The 15,388-nt window shown below is 46.0% G+C and overlaps 1 protein-coding gene across 1 annotated transcript; it reads right to left on the reverse strand.

The window, feature by feature from the left end:
- Nucleotides 12,207–14,862, reverse strand: LOC8066592. The gene is made up of 3 exons (XM_002440362.2): nt 14,337–14,862; nt 13,613–13,836; nt 12,207–13,137 (listed from the first exon to the last, which is right to left on the reverse strand). The coding sequence occupies exons 1-3, from the start codon at nt 14,764–14,766 to the stop codon at nt 12,568–12,570; spliced, it is 1,224 nt and encodes a 407-aa protein (XP_002440407.1). The 5' UTR covers nt 14,767–14,862; the 3' UTR covers nt 12,207–12,567.

The raw sequence follows: 15,388 nt of genomic DNA on the forward strand, positions 1-15,388 counted from the left end.
CTCTAGTGCTTGGCGGTCGAGGTTCCTTTTCTTCTTCCCTTTCTTCTCAGAGTCCTTGGCGGACTTTTGTTTCTCGGCAGACTGGCGCCGCTTGTCACGGTCGACCTCGTCCTCCTTTACTGGAGGCCTCGAGGACCGGACATCGATCTGTCCCTGCCAGAACAAAGGCCAGCTTAAAAAGGGGATCAAAGGAAGTCCAGAATCAAAGCCATGTACAAGAAAGTAACGTACCAGGTTGATCGAGCCCTCATCAGGCCTCATGGGGAAGCCATTGACGTGCTCCGGCTTAAAGTCGCCGGCAATAGCCGCCCTAACCCGGGCTGCGGCTTCGTCGTCCGCCAGAGCCTCGTTGGACATCTGGCATGCCTCGAGGTCTCGGGATGAAACACCGGGCCCCATCTCGTCCATCCTCAGCGGCCGAGACATTAGCGGGAGAACTCTCCGGTGATGGACGGCCGAGAGGACGAGAGCGGCGGACAGGCCCTCTAAACGTAGTTTCTTCAGGGCGTCGAGGATGGGGTCGAGTCGCGACTGGTGGTCCTGGACGACGCTGTATGTCCAGTTGTCCGGGCGCTCCATAATCAGGCGGCCGGTGTAGGCAGGGAGAAGACCATCGTCGTTCCTCAGGTAGAACCACTGGGAGTCCCATCCAGCGTGGTTCGATGACAACCCCACCGGGATGTACTCGCGTGGCCTCTCCGTCTTCTTCGTCTTCAGCACCAGGTTGAGGCACCCGGCCCGCACGGGTTTCCTCACGCCTGTAGTTCCAGTAGGGGTGTTGAAGAGCTCGCCCCTGTAGAGGTGGAGCCACAGCTCCCAGTGGGGCATCATCCCCAAATAACCCTCACACACCGCGGCAAAGACCGCCGCGACGGTGATGGCATTCGGGGAGAAGTGCTGGAGCTCCACCCCGTAATGGCGGTAGAGCGCCCGCATGAAGCGGCTCGGAGGAGCACCCAAGCCGTGGCGGTGGAACTTGGCGAACGACACCATGTGGCCCTTGGGCGGCTTGGGCTCCCTGTGGTCCGCTGGCGGCGCGATCCACTCCAGCGACGACAGCGAGGTGCGGTGGCGCAGGAGTCCCTCCCCCTCAAGCTCTAGCAACCGGCGCTCCGTCATCGACGACGGGCGCCAGTCGTCGGCGGCGACGAGTCTCACAGGCATCTTGGACGGAAGGTAGGTGGTTTCGCTACCGCTCGAGGGGGTGCGCGCGTGCGTGAGATGGCAAGAGAGCTAAGACGGCGAGAAGGCTGAGGCAAGAATGGAGACGGAATGCAGAAGGGAGAACGGCGGCGATGCCATAGGATACTTATAGGAAGCGACCCACCAACGGACAGATCCGATAAATGAGGTAACTCCCCCCATAAATGCGCCGTCTAACGGTCCCTTTCCTCCTCACAGGTGGGGCGCTCCGAATTCTGCGCCAACACAGTGTCGTAACGGCTCCCGCCTGAAAAGACGCGCCCAACGGGCAGAAAGGCGAACCGCCACGGCCTCTTCCTTCCCTCGTAAGCCAAGGCACGCACCCGCAAAAGCCTCGAGAGGTCGCAGGCTGACCCGCCGAAAGGGTTCGACAGCCGATCTCGAGCACCAGAGTGAGGGATGCCCAACGAGTGGTCGAAAATCGAAGCCCGCCTCGAAAACTCGCTGGGGATATCCGAGGCAGGGTCGAGACAGTCGAGAGGAATCCCCCTGATGGAAGGCATCGAGCCACTGGACTCATCGAACGAGACCAGCATCCCCGACCATGTCGACCCCGCTTTATGAGAACGCCTCCGGGCTACAGCTGACCCCCTCGAAAGGGGCACAGGTTCTCACTTGGACTACCCGTTATGAGCTCAATCCGGGGTGGATGACGCTCGCTCTATCGAGAGTACGTCGAAACCCCCTACGTAAAACGAGCCAACCAGAACCTTCCACCACTGGTGTCGACAACGTTTCTGCGAATTAGACAATATAACCCTCGAAGGAGTCAAAAACTCCTCTAGGGGCTCGGGGGCTACCCCCGCGAGGTCGCTCGCGCGCCCGCACGGAAATTCAACCGCAAAATAAAAGCCTCCACTCGAGCGCCAGCGCTCAAATGGAGACTCGGGGCCTATTGTCGAGGGAATCAGTAAGGGGTATCCTAACTGATGTACATAACGAGATTGTCCGTACGCAGGTCAAGGCCCTCAACTCGACGCTCTGTTCAGTCACACGTACAATCATCGACGACAACAGCCTCGAAGACGGAAAGGGCGTCGAGCGAATCGATCAGGGCTCGAGCACCAACTACCATCGAATACGGAAACAGGCTCGAGCGAACCAGGAGGCGTCGAGCGCAAGGACGCCGCCCCGCGCCTGACGCGCGCATGGGAGCCAGGGCATTTAATGCGCCTGTCGCGCTCCCACCTAACACGCCAGTCACGGGAAGCGTGATAGGGAACAGGCACCCGTCCAGTCATTCTTTTTGCAGCCTTCCCCACCAAACAACCCAGAGCCTGTCAGGATGCGGGAAGCGGGGATGGAACGTCTAATCAGGACCCCCTCGAGACATCCAAGGTCAACGCTCTGGATAACAAGGCATAACACGACGTCCGACCCACGACCAGCTATGTTTCCTTCCTGGAGAAGGGTTAGGCGTCGACTGACAATACTGCAACCACTCCGACGTGTCAGCCGCCATGATGTACAGGTGTGCAACCGATAAGCCAGTCCAAGACGACGCCCAAAGCGGGATACAGGGGCACGCGTAATCATCATCAAGCTACCAGGACGGGACGGCTCGAGACCACGCCGGTACGGAGGTTTCGAGTAGGTCCGCGCGCCATGCCTCTATCGACCCCTACTCTGACACCTATACTTGTACCCTGAGCTTCTCCTTAGAACTATAAAAGGGGAAGCCCGGGAGCGAACTAGGGGATCACGCAACATTACACCCATAACACAGTAGAACTTCCATACTCTACCTCATATCATACCACGCTTGTATTCACCTCTGTACAAGCACTTAGGTGCGAAATAATACAAACTCTCCTCCCCCGCTGGACGTAGGGCCTTCTCTTACCCGAACCAGGATAAATCTTTGTGTCTTTTTGCATCACCATCTGAAAAAGGGAGCACGCATACAAATTCACTCGTTGGTGTGACCCCCCGTGGGGAAAACACCGACAATAACTCATGTGGAGGCTTATCTCACACAATGAAAAAATAGATAAGAAATAAAAGAAGCTGAGCTGAGGACATCATATCAACCAGGCGCTGGTCAGCATCCATCCTGTAAAGGAATGGACGTTCAAAGAAAATTGCATGATGAATGATTACATAGCACATACAAGAACTGAGGTTTTATGCAGCATAATTTGTCAGAATAGACAAATTAGAAGGGACTCATAAGATTGTGATCGGTTATTATTAGGAGAGCATTTTAGTAAGCGAGAGTAAACAAAAACATCATAATATAGAAAAGTATGACCTTCTATGTGAACACTCCTGGGGAGTAGCTAGCGGAGGGTTCTTTGAAGGAGAATGCCTTGGATCTGCAGACACAAGCATCAAGCAAAGAGCAAAACAGGAAAAAAGCAATAAACAACATATGTATATTATCAGGGAAAAAGAGACCGAGAAGCAACTAAAAAATTCAGAACTGTATGGTGACAGCTAGGACGAATCAAAGATCTAGTACATGCAAGATTAGTTCTTAATACAAAAATAAAAACCCAAACATTTTTCTTGAACCAAGCAGACTGGTTTCAGATGCAGAGAATTATTATTAAAACAATAACCAATAGTTTTTCATTAGAAAAACGTGTGGAACTTGAAGATTAATAATAAACCATGCATACGGATTTTCTGCAAACTCATATACTTATTTGTGCTTTCTTAAACAGCTGGAAAAACATCAAGGAATCAAAAAATTTTAATGGGAAAATAGGAAGTACGAAATCTAGCAAATAAAAGCAACTAAAGCTGGGAGGCTCCACCAACAGCTATATGCGTTTATTACCTCACCCCTAAAGTGCAATAAATAATAATAGCTCGCCGGTGGCATGCCCATTCATAATTGAACATCGAAAAAATATGATTTAGAAGTAAAGATATCACCTATGAATACTAAGAAAAATGGTATTTCCTGGACTGTTCTGAGCAAACTTGGATGTTACAGACTAATTGCATCTGCATGACTGAAAATTGTAAAGAAATCGTAAGGAAGTTTGCAAGTAGATCTTCATACATGACCACTAATTTGTGCATGCATTAGCTGCAGTGATAATCAAGTTCAAGTTTTCATTTGCCATGCTTATGCATTGAGAAAAAAAGAAGCTGCTAATTAATCCACCATAGTTATTATATCACAACAGTCACTTATAATGCCATAAATTAATCATTGTACTAACTCTTGTGTCTCGGAATCAGTAGTTAACTGAATAAGTGAATCCACTCAATTATAGTTTTATTAATGAATCATATTGTGGAATGTATTTCAAAATATATTTTTTGATGTCATGTAGCAGGCTAGGGTTCTTATGAACACCTGTTTTCTGGAACAATCCTAATATCAGTTTCTAGAAATGAATATTTATGGTGATACCTAATTGGTTAACCTTTAATTGTTTATTGGACTATCTGCAGCTAATATGTTTTGCCTAACATATCTAGTTGGTAACACTTGGACACTTGATAACCAAAATATAAGAGATAGCCCGATAGTCTACCATAAAATGGCTTCCTAGAGAAACCACAAAATACTCTGGATCCATGGTTTGACTATGCAATAAATGTCTTGTAAGTATGTATACTTTATCTCCCACCTATGAGCTCCAGATATCAAAGCCTTATTAGAGTAGGATGAGAGAAGGCAATGTCACTATGCCTCATACCACAAAGACTACATACTTTGAGAGAAGGCATATACCATCACTGCCTTGGTAAGGATCCAGAAATACCACAAAAGAGAGAATTGAGAGAGTCATACAAGGAATCTCTGAGTTTTATTTTGAAAATCTGCAAAAACTCCAGAGCTATAGTTGATCAAAGAACAAGAGACATGGCACTTGACTTGACCATTCTATCTTTTAGCTGCTCAAGACATAAGTGACGGTTGCAAGACCCATGGTGGAAGGTAAAATGAGTAAGTTTTAAGTCTTAACAGTTTACTCTAACTCAGAGATAAGACCTTGTTTGAAAGCATGTGTACCGTCAACTTTCTAAGACATCGCAGCAACTTCTGATCCATCACTAAGTCTATCCTTGCTCAGGGACGAGCAAGAGGTAAGCTTGGGAGAGTTTGTTGACGGTCCTTAAGTACCAAATTTAATCATCAAATAAATAAATAAAAGGATCCAAATGCAACCAACACCCAGACTTAGGGTTTTATCTGATAGAATTCCACGAGTTTTGGTGTTTATCTATTTTTGCAGGGGGTTATTAGGAAATATGGAGAAAAAGCCCACACGTCGGGTTTACATAGAGATATTAATGTGTGTGGCAATTTTCTATCATCTAGAAGACTCCAGAAGCCACGGGAACGAATGGGAGGCCGAGCGGGCCTGGGGGCAGGGCGCCCGCCCTGCCCTGGCGGCCAATCAGTGCCCGGCTCGAGGATTATGCTCCACCGTTTTTGAGGATCAAGGAAAACCGTGCGATTAAGGTCGGTTTGATCCGACGGCCCACGTTCATTTGAGGGGGCTATATAAGCAGGGCCCTAGCCCCTAGAGGAGGCATCCCTATTCATTATTCATAGACAGAGCAAAAGCTAGGGTTTGGAGATGAGAGCTCTCCTCTCTTCTCTAAACTAGAGTAGATCTAGATAGTAGCGAGATGGAGAGCGAGGGAGGATTGGAGGAGAGGCCGGCCTGTCAGTTCTTCCTCCGGTTGTACTTCGCCATGATCACGCTCTAATCAAGCTTGCTCATGGGATGACTCTGGTAATCTACTTCTATTTCATTATCCTATAACTATCCATGTATGTTCTGGTTCACAACTCTTTTGAGTACTTTTAATCTATAGGATCCTATAGGTTAGAGTTGTAGTATAGGTGTAAGCGTGGTGCTTAGACCTAGATTACTTGTGGATATCCCCTGTCTAGCCGGATCGTGTGGTAGGCCGCGTAGGTGGCAACTACATTGGTCCTCTGTAGTCCACCTCCCATTAGCAGGACTGGTAGGGTTTATCGGCCTATGGATAAGCATCCTTTGTGGTGTATTCTTATCACGTGGTTCGTCCCAGACATAGACATACCCCTTTGAAGTAGAGAAACCATAGTTATCCTCTCTATTCTCCTACCATCGCCCATATATTATATTGCTCTACTCTCTATTCCCCTATTCTCATCCATTGTTATCTTACCTTTAATATTGTTCTTATTCAATTCTACCATCTTTCCTATTTACACCTACCTATCTATCTAGGTTAAGTTAGAGCGTACATCAGTTCTCCCGTTCCCCTGTGGATACGATAAAACCTTTAACCGGGTAAAAGCTACAACGGTATCCGTGCACTTGTGGATTTATCTGTGTGCGTATAAATACCATAGTACACTCTAGTGCCATACTGGGGATGACAACCTAGTATTCAAGTGGTGTTAGCAAGTATCAATAGTGGGCAGGACAAGTTCATATCCTAGTCTTAGAAGCACCATGCCTGCAATGAACATAATAATGGGGTGGGCGCCTAGAAGATAAATTTTATTATTTATTCAGCATTTAAACTATTCTATCATTCTAACTATATACACTCACTCATACATGATGCCAAGACCAAAGATTAGAGCAGACTGGTTTGGATCCTAGGGTCTGAAGAAAAAAAAGAAACATTTTTTGATATTTGCAATGTGTATATATGAAATGCTTCCTGTAGCATGCTATTGTGCTACTATTAATAAGGCTTTGTTGCCTTATTACTAGCTTGAAAAATGAATATGAATGACAATGAAAGTGACTGCTATTTCATCCATTCCTAGAATATTATATTAAGTAAGCATAGAGCAACAAAATTGGAGATTTAGATCTAGACTCAACATGTCTAGTCATGTATCTAATTGAGAGAAATCAATCAGACGATGACAATCAAGAACATTTCAATGGCCACATAAATCATACAACAGAGAATAACAAATTCAAGCTGCATGTTCAGGATATTCTAAGACTAAACTTCAATAAATGGATTCTCAATTTTCTGCAGAGATGCAATATCATGTCCTTCAACTATATGGAGGAATAATATACAAACCAATGGTAATCATGTTTAGCCTACCTAATTCAATTGAATGATAAAAATTTTCTTATTTCACAGATTTTTTTCTTAAAACAAATCTAGCAATTTGACAAATCCAGTAAATTTGAGGCGATTGAATTTACCTAGTGCTAGGTTGGCACCATGGGAGCAGGAGGGGTGGGAGTTGACTGGCCACTCATCCGGCATCGAGCAGCGGAAGGCAGCTGCAACTTTCACTAGAACATTAGCTGAGAAAACAAATCCACAAAACATAAGTAAAGAAATTTAAAACACAAACCTTTAGAAATACAAAATAGTTCTGATAGTCAGGGATTGTCCCAAGATCATAAGAAAATAAGAAAAAGGGCTCTATTATAGAAGATATAGAAGTTTGAAACTACTGATTAGCTGAACTATTGATTCTGAAAGGACAAATCAATAGTTAGATACCACCAGCTCTCTCTGAATGGATTAGAATTCATTAGCTTCCTGGCTCAGCAAATCTATGCACAATTACATTAACAAGGACTAAAGGCTAGCCTTACCTCACGTGTAGGAGGCCGGGTAACTGGGTTGCAGGCCAGGGGCTGCGCAGCAACATCCCTCGAGAGGTATCTCCGAATGAATACACTATGTTGGAACACACAAAAATAAGTGATGCTACAGCTCATTCCGATAGAAGGTAGCCGATTAATCTGTGAATCCAAATAAAAATACTTTATACTTACCAATCTGTGGAAAAAAATCTCAGGAAACAAATGTAAGTTCAGTCATAGCTCATAAGTTTGCTGGAATCACACATATCTGAGCATTTACAATGTGTAAAAAAAAGCAACTTGCACATCCTGTGTTCTTATTCACAAATAAAAATAATAAATCTCTAATTATGCTCCACAGCCAGCACACAACCCACATATGAAATCATATTAGCAACATCTCCCACAGATGGATTAAAAATGACTACCATCCTCCCACAATCAAGAAATCGATGCACCTCAATAATTAATTGTAAAAATTTTATATCATCATCATCATCCTAGTACCATTTACAACTATGGAATCACTAATAGAAATTTCAAGCAGCAATTTCAAGAATACAATTTTTAAGCTAGTTGCAGGAATGAAGGGTTTAGTTATATTCATATGAGATAATAAGAGCATCTCCAGCAGTGCTACCTAAATCACACTACCTAAATGTCTATTTAAGTAGCCACCTATTTTTCTACTAGTCATATTTTGCTCCAAACTCCAGCAGCACTACCTAAAACTAACTACCTAAATTCATTTACAAAGTGAATGACATGTGGGGCTATGTTGTCATCCTCTCCCTCTTGTTTGTCTACGCCGGCGAGGAGATGTGCCCGTGCCCGTGCCGTGTGCCTGTGCCGGGGAGCTCCGCCGCGCCGGATCCGTCGCGTACACTCGTCGTGGAGGCCGGATCCGTCGCGGCCAGGGCGGAGGTCGCGGTGGGAAGACGCCTCTTGCCGTTGTCTGCCGGACGGTTCCATGGCCGGAGCAGAGGAGCCTACGCCCTTGCCGAGATCCGCCGCCGGGAGCTATCTAGGGAGCTCCGCGCCACCGAAGAAGCCCGTCGAGGGAGGAAGCCATAGAGCCGCACTGGTGACAGGGCGAGCTCCGCCCACGCTGGGGAGCTCCGCTGCGCCGAGGGCAGGGCCACCCGCGCCGGTGAGGGGCACGCCGGTGATGCTCCCCTGCAGTGGAGATGCTCCCCTACGGCAGCAACTTGGGAGGACGAGCTCGATGCCGCGGCACTGGGCGAGCACGAACGACGCAACGGGGAGAGAGAGGCGCGTGGGTGGGAGAGAGAAGATTTACGTAGTGCCCTTGACCCAACAGGAATGGGTAGTGGAGAGGGGGATTTGGGTAGGCAACAAATCTGTTGGGTGGAATATGTAGTCTGTTGGAGCGGATTTTTAGCCATCCACTACCTAGATTGGAGATAGGTAGTCCATTTAGGTAGTCTGCTGGAGATGCTCTAATGAAATGCATGTGCTAGCTTCTGGAAAGAAGATTATCACTTCTAGGTTGATATCAAGCTTTTGTCTACCATGTCAGTGTTTTGCCAAGACAAGCGACACAACAATAGGAACATGGAAGTGCACTACACCAAGGGGACATGATTCCTGAACTTTGCTGCTTCCACGCCCTTTATCTGCTGACCATGAGAGGATGTATGAATCTGTGTCAAAAAATCAAATTCATGCATGTTTCGGAACAGGCAAAGAAGACCAGCGGCAGCGACAAGGATGCAAAGAATCCTACAGCTTGTGTAACCTCTGCCGACATGAAAACAAGAATATGTAATATGTAATTGTACAATGAAGCAACAATCCTAATCGAAAATGCATTGGATCCGGATACCTACCAACCCTAATCCAAAATACATGAGACTGAGATACCTACCTAATGACCTACCTGAATGTCGTGGTCCAGAACTCCAATGGCGGGGGTATGATGTGGAGGGGCCGGACGCTGGAATCAGGAGACCGAGCGGGCGGCGCTGGTGGCAGTGCACTGGGTCCAGAGGCTAGGGTACGCCGACTGAGACCGGAGGACCGGCGACGCGATGCGTCTGCAGCCAAATAGTCGTGGCGGCGCCACTGCGGTAAGGGACGCAGGAAGGAGACCAGGCAGACGCCGGACTGGCAGAGGATGCCCTAGGTGGCGCCGCGGCGGTGAGAGACGTAGGAAGACCGAGCGGCCGCCGGACGGACAGAGGGCGCCCTGGGTGGCGCTGCGACCTGGGCGGCGCCACGGCGGTGAGGGACGCAGATAAACCGAGCTGACGCCGAACGGGTAGAGGGTTCCCTGGGCAGCGCCGCGGTGGTGAGGGGACAGGCAGAGGGCGGCAGTGATGTAAGGTCCTGCGGCGAGGACGATGGTGATATATAGGGTCTGCAACTTTCGGAAGCTGTGAAACCGCCTGGGAGGCTGCGGAGGGCGAGCTCGGATCGTGTGTAGGGGGGACAACGATCTGGATTTTTTTTTGGGGACGATGCGATATGGAGGAGGTGGGAGCGAGGAACGGCACTCGGGTACGAGGGGACCAACACACCTTCCCGACACCAACACAAGCTGCACCTCCCATTGCACCGTCAGCAGACAACACTGCACATACACGATCGAGGACGACGTATACCACAATCTACCTGCAGGTTGCAGGTAACTACAGCACAACCTGCGCACATGAAGGCCAACTACAAGGCCTTGTTTAGATGTGAAAAAAATTTGGATTTCGCTACAGTAGCATTTTCGTTGGTTTGTGGTAAATATTGTCCAATCATAGACTAGCTAGGATCAAAAGATTTGTCTCGCGATTTACAGTCAAACTGTGTGATTAGTTTTTGTTTTCGTCTATATTTAATGCTTCATGCATGTGCCGCAAGATTCAATGTGACAAGGAATCTTGAAAATTTTTTGAATTTCGGGGTGAACTAAGGCCCTGTTTAGTTTTCCATCCAAAAAAATTTTATCCATCCCATCGAATCTTTGGCCCTGTGTAGTTCCTCTCTCTTTTTACACCGGATGCTGTTGGAGATCTGGAATGATGTCAATTTCGGTTAACATTGCCATTGAGATGGCTGCTGCTAAAGATGCTCCCCATAGATTGATGCCTTTGGACTAATGTTCGTTTTGTATGCATCGTGCTTTAGCAGGTACTGTATAGTTTGAATGTATCATGGCCTCATGGACCATTCCTATGCCATTATGGGGACGGTGTTCCAAACGGGTACCCGCGGTTCTTCTCTAGTGTAACTAAATAAACTAAATGAAAAAAATGAGAAAAATAATTGTTTATTTAGTTCATTAAATTACACTAGAGAAGAACCGCGAGTATCCATTTGGAGGGCCATCCCCATCCTAAAGCAATGTATTTTGCATTGCATTTCTCTCAGTGCGATACCAGTTTCATATCTTGCATTTTTCTTTGTTTCAGCTTGTGAGTGACTGATACTACTGCATCACGATCTGCATGAACTGTACTATGAAGACTGCCTACACTACTTATCATTATAATTTATACCAATCTACCAAGGTAATTCTTTCAGACATGACCCTATCATGGGAGTTGTGACCCAGCAAGTGTAAAACTCACGAACATCACTCTGCATTGTTTCTTTGCAGGCTGGGCAATCCCCGACGAATCGATTGGAGATCTTGGAGGACAAAGCTGTGAATACTCTCAAAGCGCGGCTAACGCTTATTTTAGCAGAAGATGGCTAGAGCAGCAGATGTAGACCTGTGGCAAGTTACTGGACCAAGAACTCTGAGCCGTGGTAGTTTAGGTAGCTGACCATAGTTGCAAGTGAAGCAAAGAACTACAGATTGTATATAGCATTTTCAACTGTGGATATGTCGTACAGCCACTTGGTAATCCATGCGGGATGAATCGAATTTCTGATTTTTAATAGAACATCACATTGTTCAGATGGTGGAATGCTTTACCTAAAATTTGCAAGGGTTACTTTTATAGTTTCGAATTGATTTGATACAAGATATCCTACAGATCTGTATCTGCAACTTTTAGCCAAACAATGAAATTTATGTCTCAGATTTATCAGAATTCAGAAGTTTGTTCAGGCACATGATCATTTAGTGGAAACTTCTAGGAATTGTTTGTTTTTGCTTGCTGTTATAGCACAACTGGTTCGTCCGATAAACGATGAATGGATGTACACCAAGAAATCAGTGCATGGGCATTTTGTTACCGAATAAACTAATCAAGGACATCTGGCATAGTAATTCAATGTAATACAACATAAATCGCATTACATAGGAATCAAATATCACATAATATGGTTAAGTACTCAGTAAGTATCACATGATGCGGCATTATTACAAGACGTGATGCGACAAACAATACTTTCAGTCAGCCAAGCGTACAAGGTAGAAATGAACATAGTACATGCATGAGCCACAACCTACCTACCTGTATCAAAATAAGTCATGTCTGGCTAGCTCCGGGGGAAAATAAATTCTTGGTCCCAATATATAGAAAATAATTTGGCACAATCTCGTGCATTTTCATTCACAGCATAAAGCGCAACACATTTTAGATAACTGATAATTCAGCATAACAAGCCCTACCAGCCCAGCACGGCACAAGTGCGTCCAAATATAATAAGCTAGGCACAATATACAGAAGAGTCTCACACACACACACACACACACTACTATTACTTGTGAGGTCCGACACACTAGTTACTTATCAGGTCCAACTAAGTCCACATAACTTAGGTGACTACAGTGTCACTGAGAGACAGATAGCTATTCAGGGGTTCATTACTGACCAACAAATCTTCACACGCAACTCTTAGGTGACTACAGTGTCACTGAGAGACAGATAGCTATTCAGGGGTTCATTACTGACCAACAAATCTTCACACGCAACTCAGTTCCACCGACAACAAGTGGGCCTTCAGCTTTGTCGTTGATCCTTGGGGAGAATGATATGCGCTCAGATTTACCATCACTTGTCTGTGCAGCAATCATGAGCAAATCCTTAACATAGACACATACAACATGTCGCAAAAGCTTGAGGTCTCCACAATTGTCAACAGTCATCGCATCAGCCTCTTTGCTATCGTAGAGCACAAGCTCGTTGCACATGTTGGCAGTGTTGGCAGTGATTCTTCCATGAAAACTTCCCTGCACAACTTCAACTGCAATAGTTCCCTCCAGTGCACGATCCACGACTGAATAATACACATCCACAGTACTGAGCCTGGTTGCAAGAGATTTGGTTGCAGACGTGTATCCCTTCTCAAATAGACGAGCTGGTGTGCCCCTGATGATTATCAGTCCTTTACTAAGTTCTCTGTCCTGGACTAGGTCATCCTTCATCTTGAGATCAGTCTCCACATAGATATCTCCTGCCAATGCAAGGCCGCGTTTTGGCCCAGTCAAGATCAGTGATTCAGACTACAGCAGAGGTTTATTTACAGGATATACGTCAGTGACACATGAATTATGTCTACAAATAAATAGTGCTGAAAAAAAATTATAGCCACTGTATTATAAGTAATTATGCTGTTGGGTACGTATATAGCTAGCTAGCTGATGAAAATGTCAATGGCATGGGATCCGAAGCAATAGATGCAACAGTTGATCTATAACATCCAGGATCTCTCTCTATCTTTTTCCTACAAAAAGAGCAGCGCTAAACGACAAAAGTGTAACAAGAAGCATATATATGTGTCTTTCTGAAAGTATGGATTTTATTAGGCAGCAAGCATTATGGTGCCTACCTACAGTCGTGGTTACACTGTCCAGCATGCAAAATAGGAATTGGTTACAGGCAGGTCAGGTAAGTATATCAGTCTTAATCTTTTCTCTATATATACACGAGTGAAAATAAAAACAAGGCGGTAATGCACAACTAGTACGAAAGGAATACCTCAGAACTGATGAGTTGGCAATTGTCACTGTCGCGGCGGAAGTGATAAACACACCTCTCATCGATGCTGTCCCTGACAATGATAGTGCCATAGACATGGATTGGGTAGCCAACATCAGAACAGCCTATCTTGACAGACAGGAAGTTTACTGCCTTACACAGGCGGAGAAAGTAGCTCTCTTTTTTGTAAGGGGAATCGATATGTCTCATGGGACCAATGGGTGCTGTCATGCATGCAAAGGAAATTAATGAATGAGATACTAGATCATCAGTTGCATCTATATAATCATCATGCCTAATTGGAACTGAAGTGAAGATGGGTACAAATTAATAATGTGGAGAAGTGGAAACCATCGTACAGGAGTGAAAATTTAGCTCCAATTAGTCCAAAACCCAAATACATATCTATTACGAAAATTCTAGCATGTGGAATCAATACTGTACAGGAGTGAAAAATTTAGCTCCAATTAATCCAAAACCCAAATAGATAGATAGGGAACAACAAAAATCAATTTGCAGTTGCAGAACTAATTCAAAGGAACAATTATTAGTTGCATATTGTTACATATCTATTACAACATAAATACTATAGTTGCCGAATTAATCAATTTGTCGGATTGAACTGCAACGGGTGGGTGGGTGGGTGGCATGCAGAACATGCAAAAGGATGGATGGAATTGAAACAATGGAAAGGCAAGGCAAGTGCGGCGGGCCAGAGACTTACACTCCTCGTCGAGGTTGAATCTGATGAGGCCGCCGCTGGTGTATCGGCTGTAGTAGAGGCCCCCCTGCTTGGGATCGAAGTCGACGATGCGAGCAGAGGCCTGGATCGACTGACCCCTGGGGTCGCCTTCATGCATAAGGCGGAGCCCATACTTGACCTCGATGCTCCTCACCCTCTCCGCCGCCTCCGCTCGCTCGGCCTCGGTCATGCATGAGAAATCCGGCTGCGGCGACATCTCAAGGACGAGCCGACGAACCTCCTCTCGCAAGGCCGTGCGCTCTTCCTTGAGCCTGCCCACCTCCTCCTCTGACAAATCTTTGTCCATCGCCAACCTCTTGGATATGGACCCTATCTTCTTAAAGTTCGCCTCCTCGCGGTACTCCACCTCTCGCAGCTCTTCATACCACGCCGCCGCCGCCGCCACAGCCATCGCCGCCGCCACAGAGCTAGAACAAGCCGATCGATCTAGGGTTTGCAAGTGGGGATGCGGCACCGATGGGAGGGGGCCTGCTGAGTCTTATTATTTGGAGATGATAGCCCGTCGGCCTCCTTTTTTTTTTTCTTTTTCTTTTCTCTATCTACGGGGCCTGCCTATAATAATAACCACGTTTCAAGCCCAACTCGGAAGGAAGGAATGTCTCCAGCCCAGCCCAGCCCATCACCCAATCCAGTCTTTTAAGGCCTCCTGTCTAGGCTAGATTACAAAAAGCAAAAAGAAAAGGGTCGATATTACCTCCCTCAACTGAATTCCGAAACCTCTCTCAACTTTGTAAACCGCTCACCTTACCTCCTGGCCCTGTTATAAGCAACTTTTTTTCTTTTTTATTTATTTCAGCTGAATCTTCAAAAAAATTATAGTAAACCACATGAAACAAAAAATCATAAGATAGAATTGGATTTTTTTTTTATTTATGATTTTTTTTCTATCACTTACTATGGTTTTTCCTAGGATCTGCCAAAATGGTGGTCCTTATTAATATCCCTGGAGAAAGATCAAAACACTTGGTTGCTACCTTTGGTTGCTCTATTGGGAGTCTACCTTTCATTTATCT

The sequence above is a fragment of the Sorghum bicolor genome, chromosome 9, assembly GCF_000003195.3.
Source record: "Sorghum bicolor cultivar BTx623 chromosome 9, Sorghum_bicolor_NCBIv3, whole genome shotgun sequence".
Taxonomy (NCBI): Eukaryota; Viridiplantae; Streptophyta; class Magnoliopsida; order Poales; family Poaceae; genus Sorghum; species Sorghum bicolor.

Excerpts from the sequence above, each read along its gene's own strand:
- LOC8066592 (XM_002440362.2), bottom strand. The coding sequence starts at position 14,766 with ATGGCTGTGGCGGCGGCGGCGGCGTGGTATGAAGAGCTGCGAGAGGTG. Across the intron at positions 13,837-14,336 it reads ATTCAACCTCGACGAGGAGT|CACCCATTGGTCCCATGAGA; the intron begins GTAAGTCTCTGG and ends CATGCATGACAG. Across the intron at positions 13,138-13,612 it reads GCCAACTCATCAGTTCTGAG|TCTGAATCACTGATCTTGAC; the intron begins GTATTCCTTTCG and ends CCTCTGCTGTAG.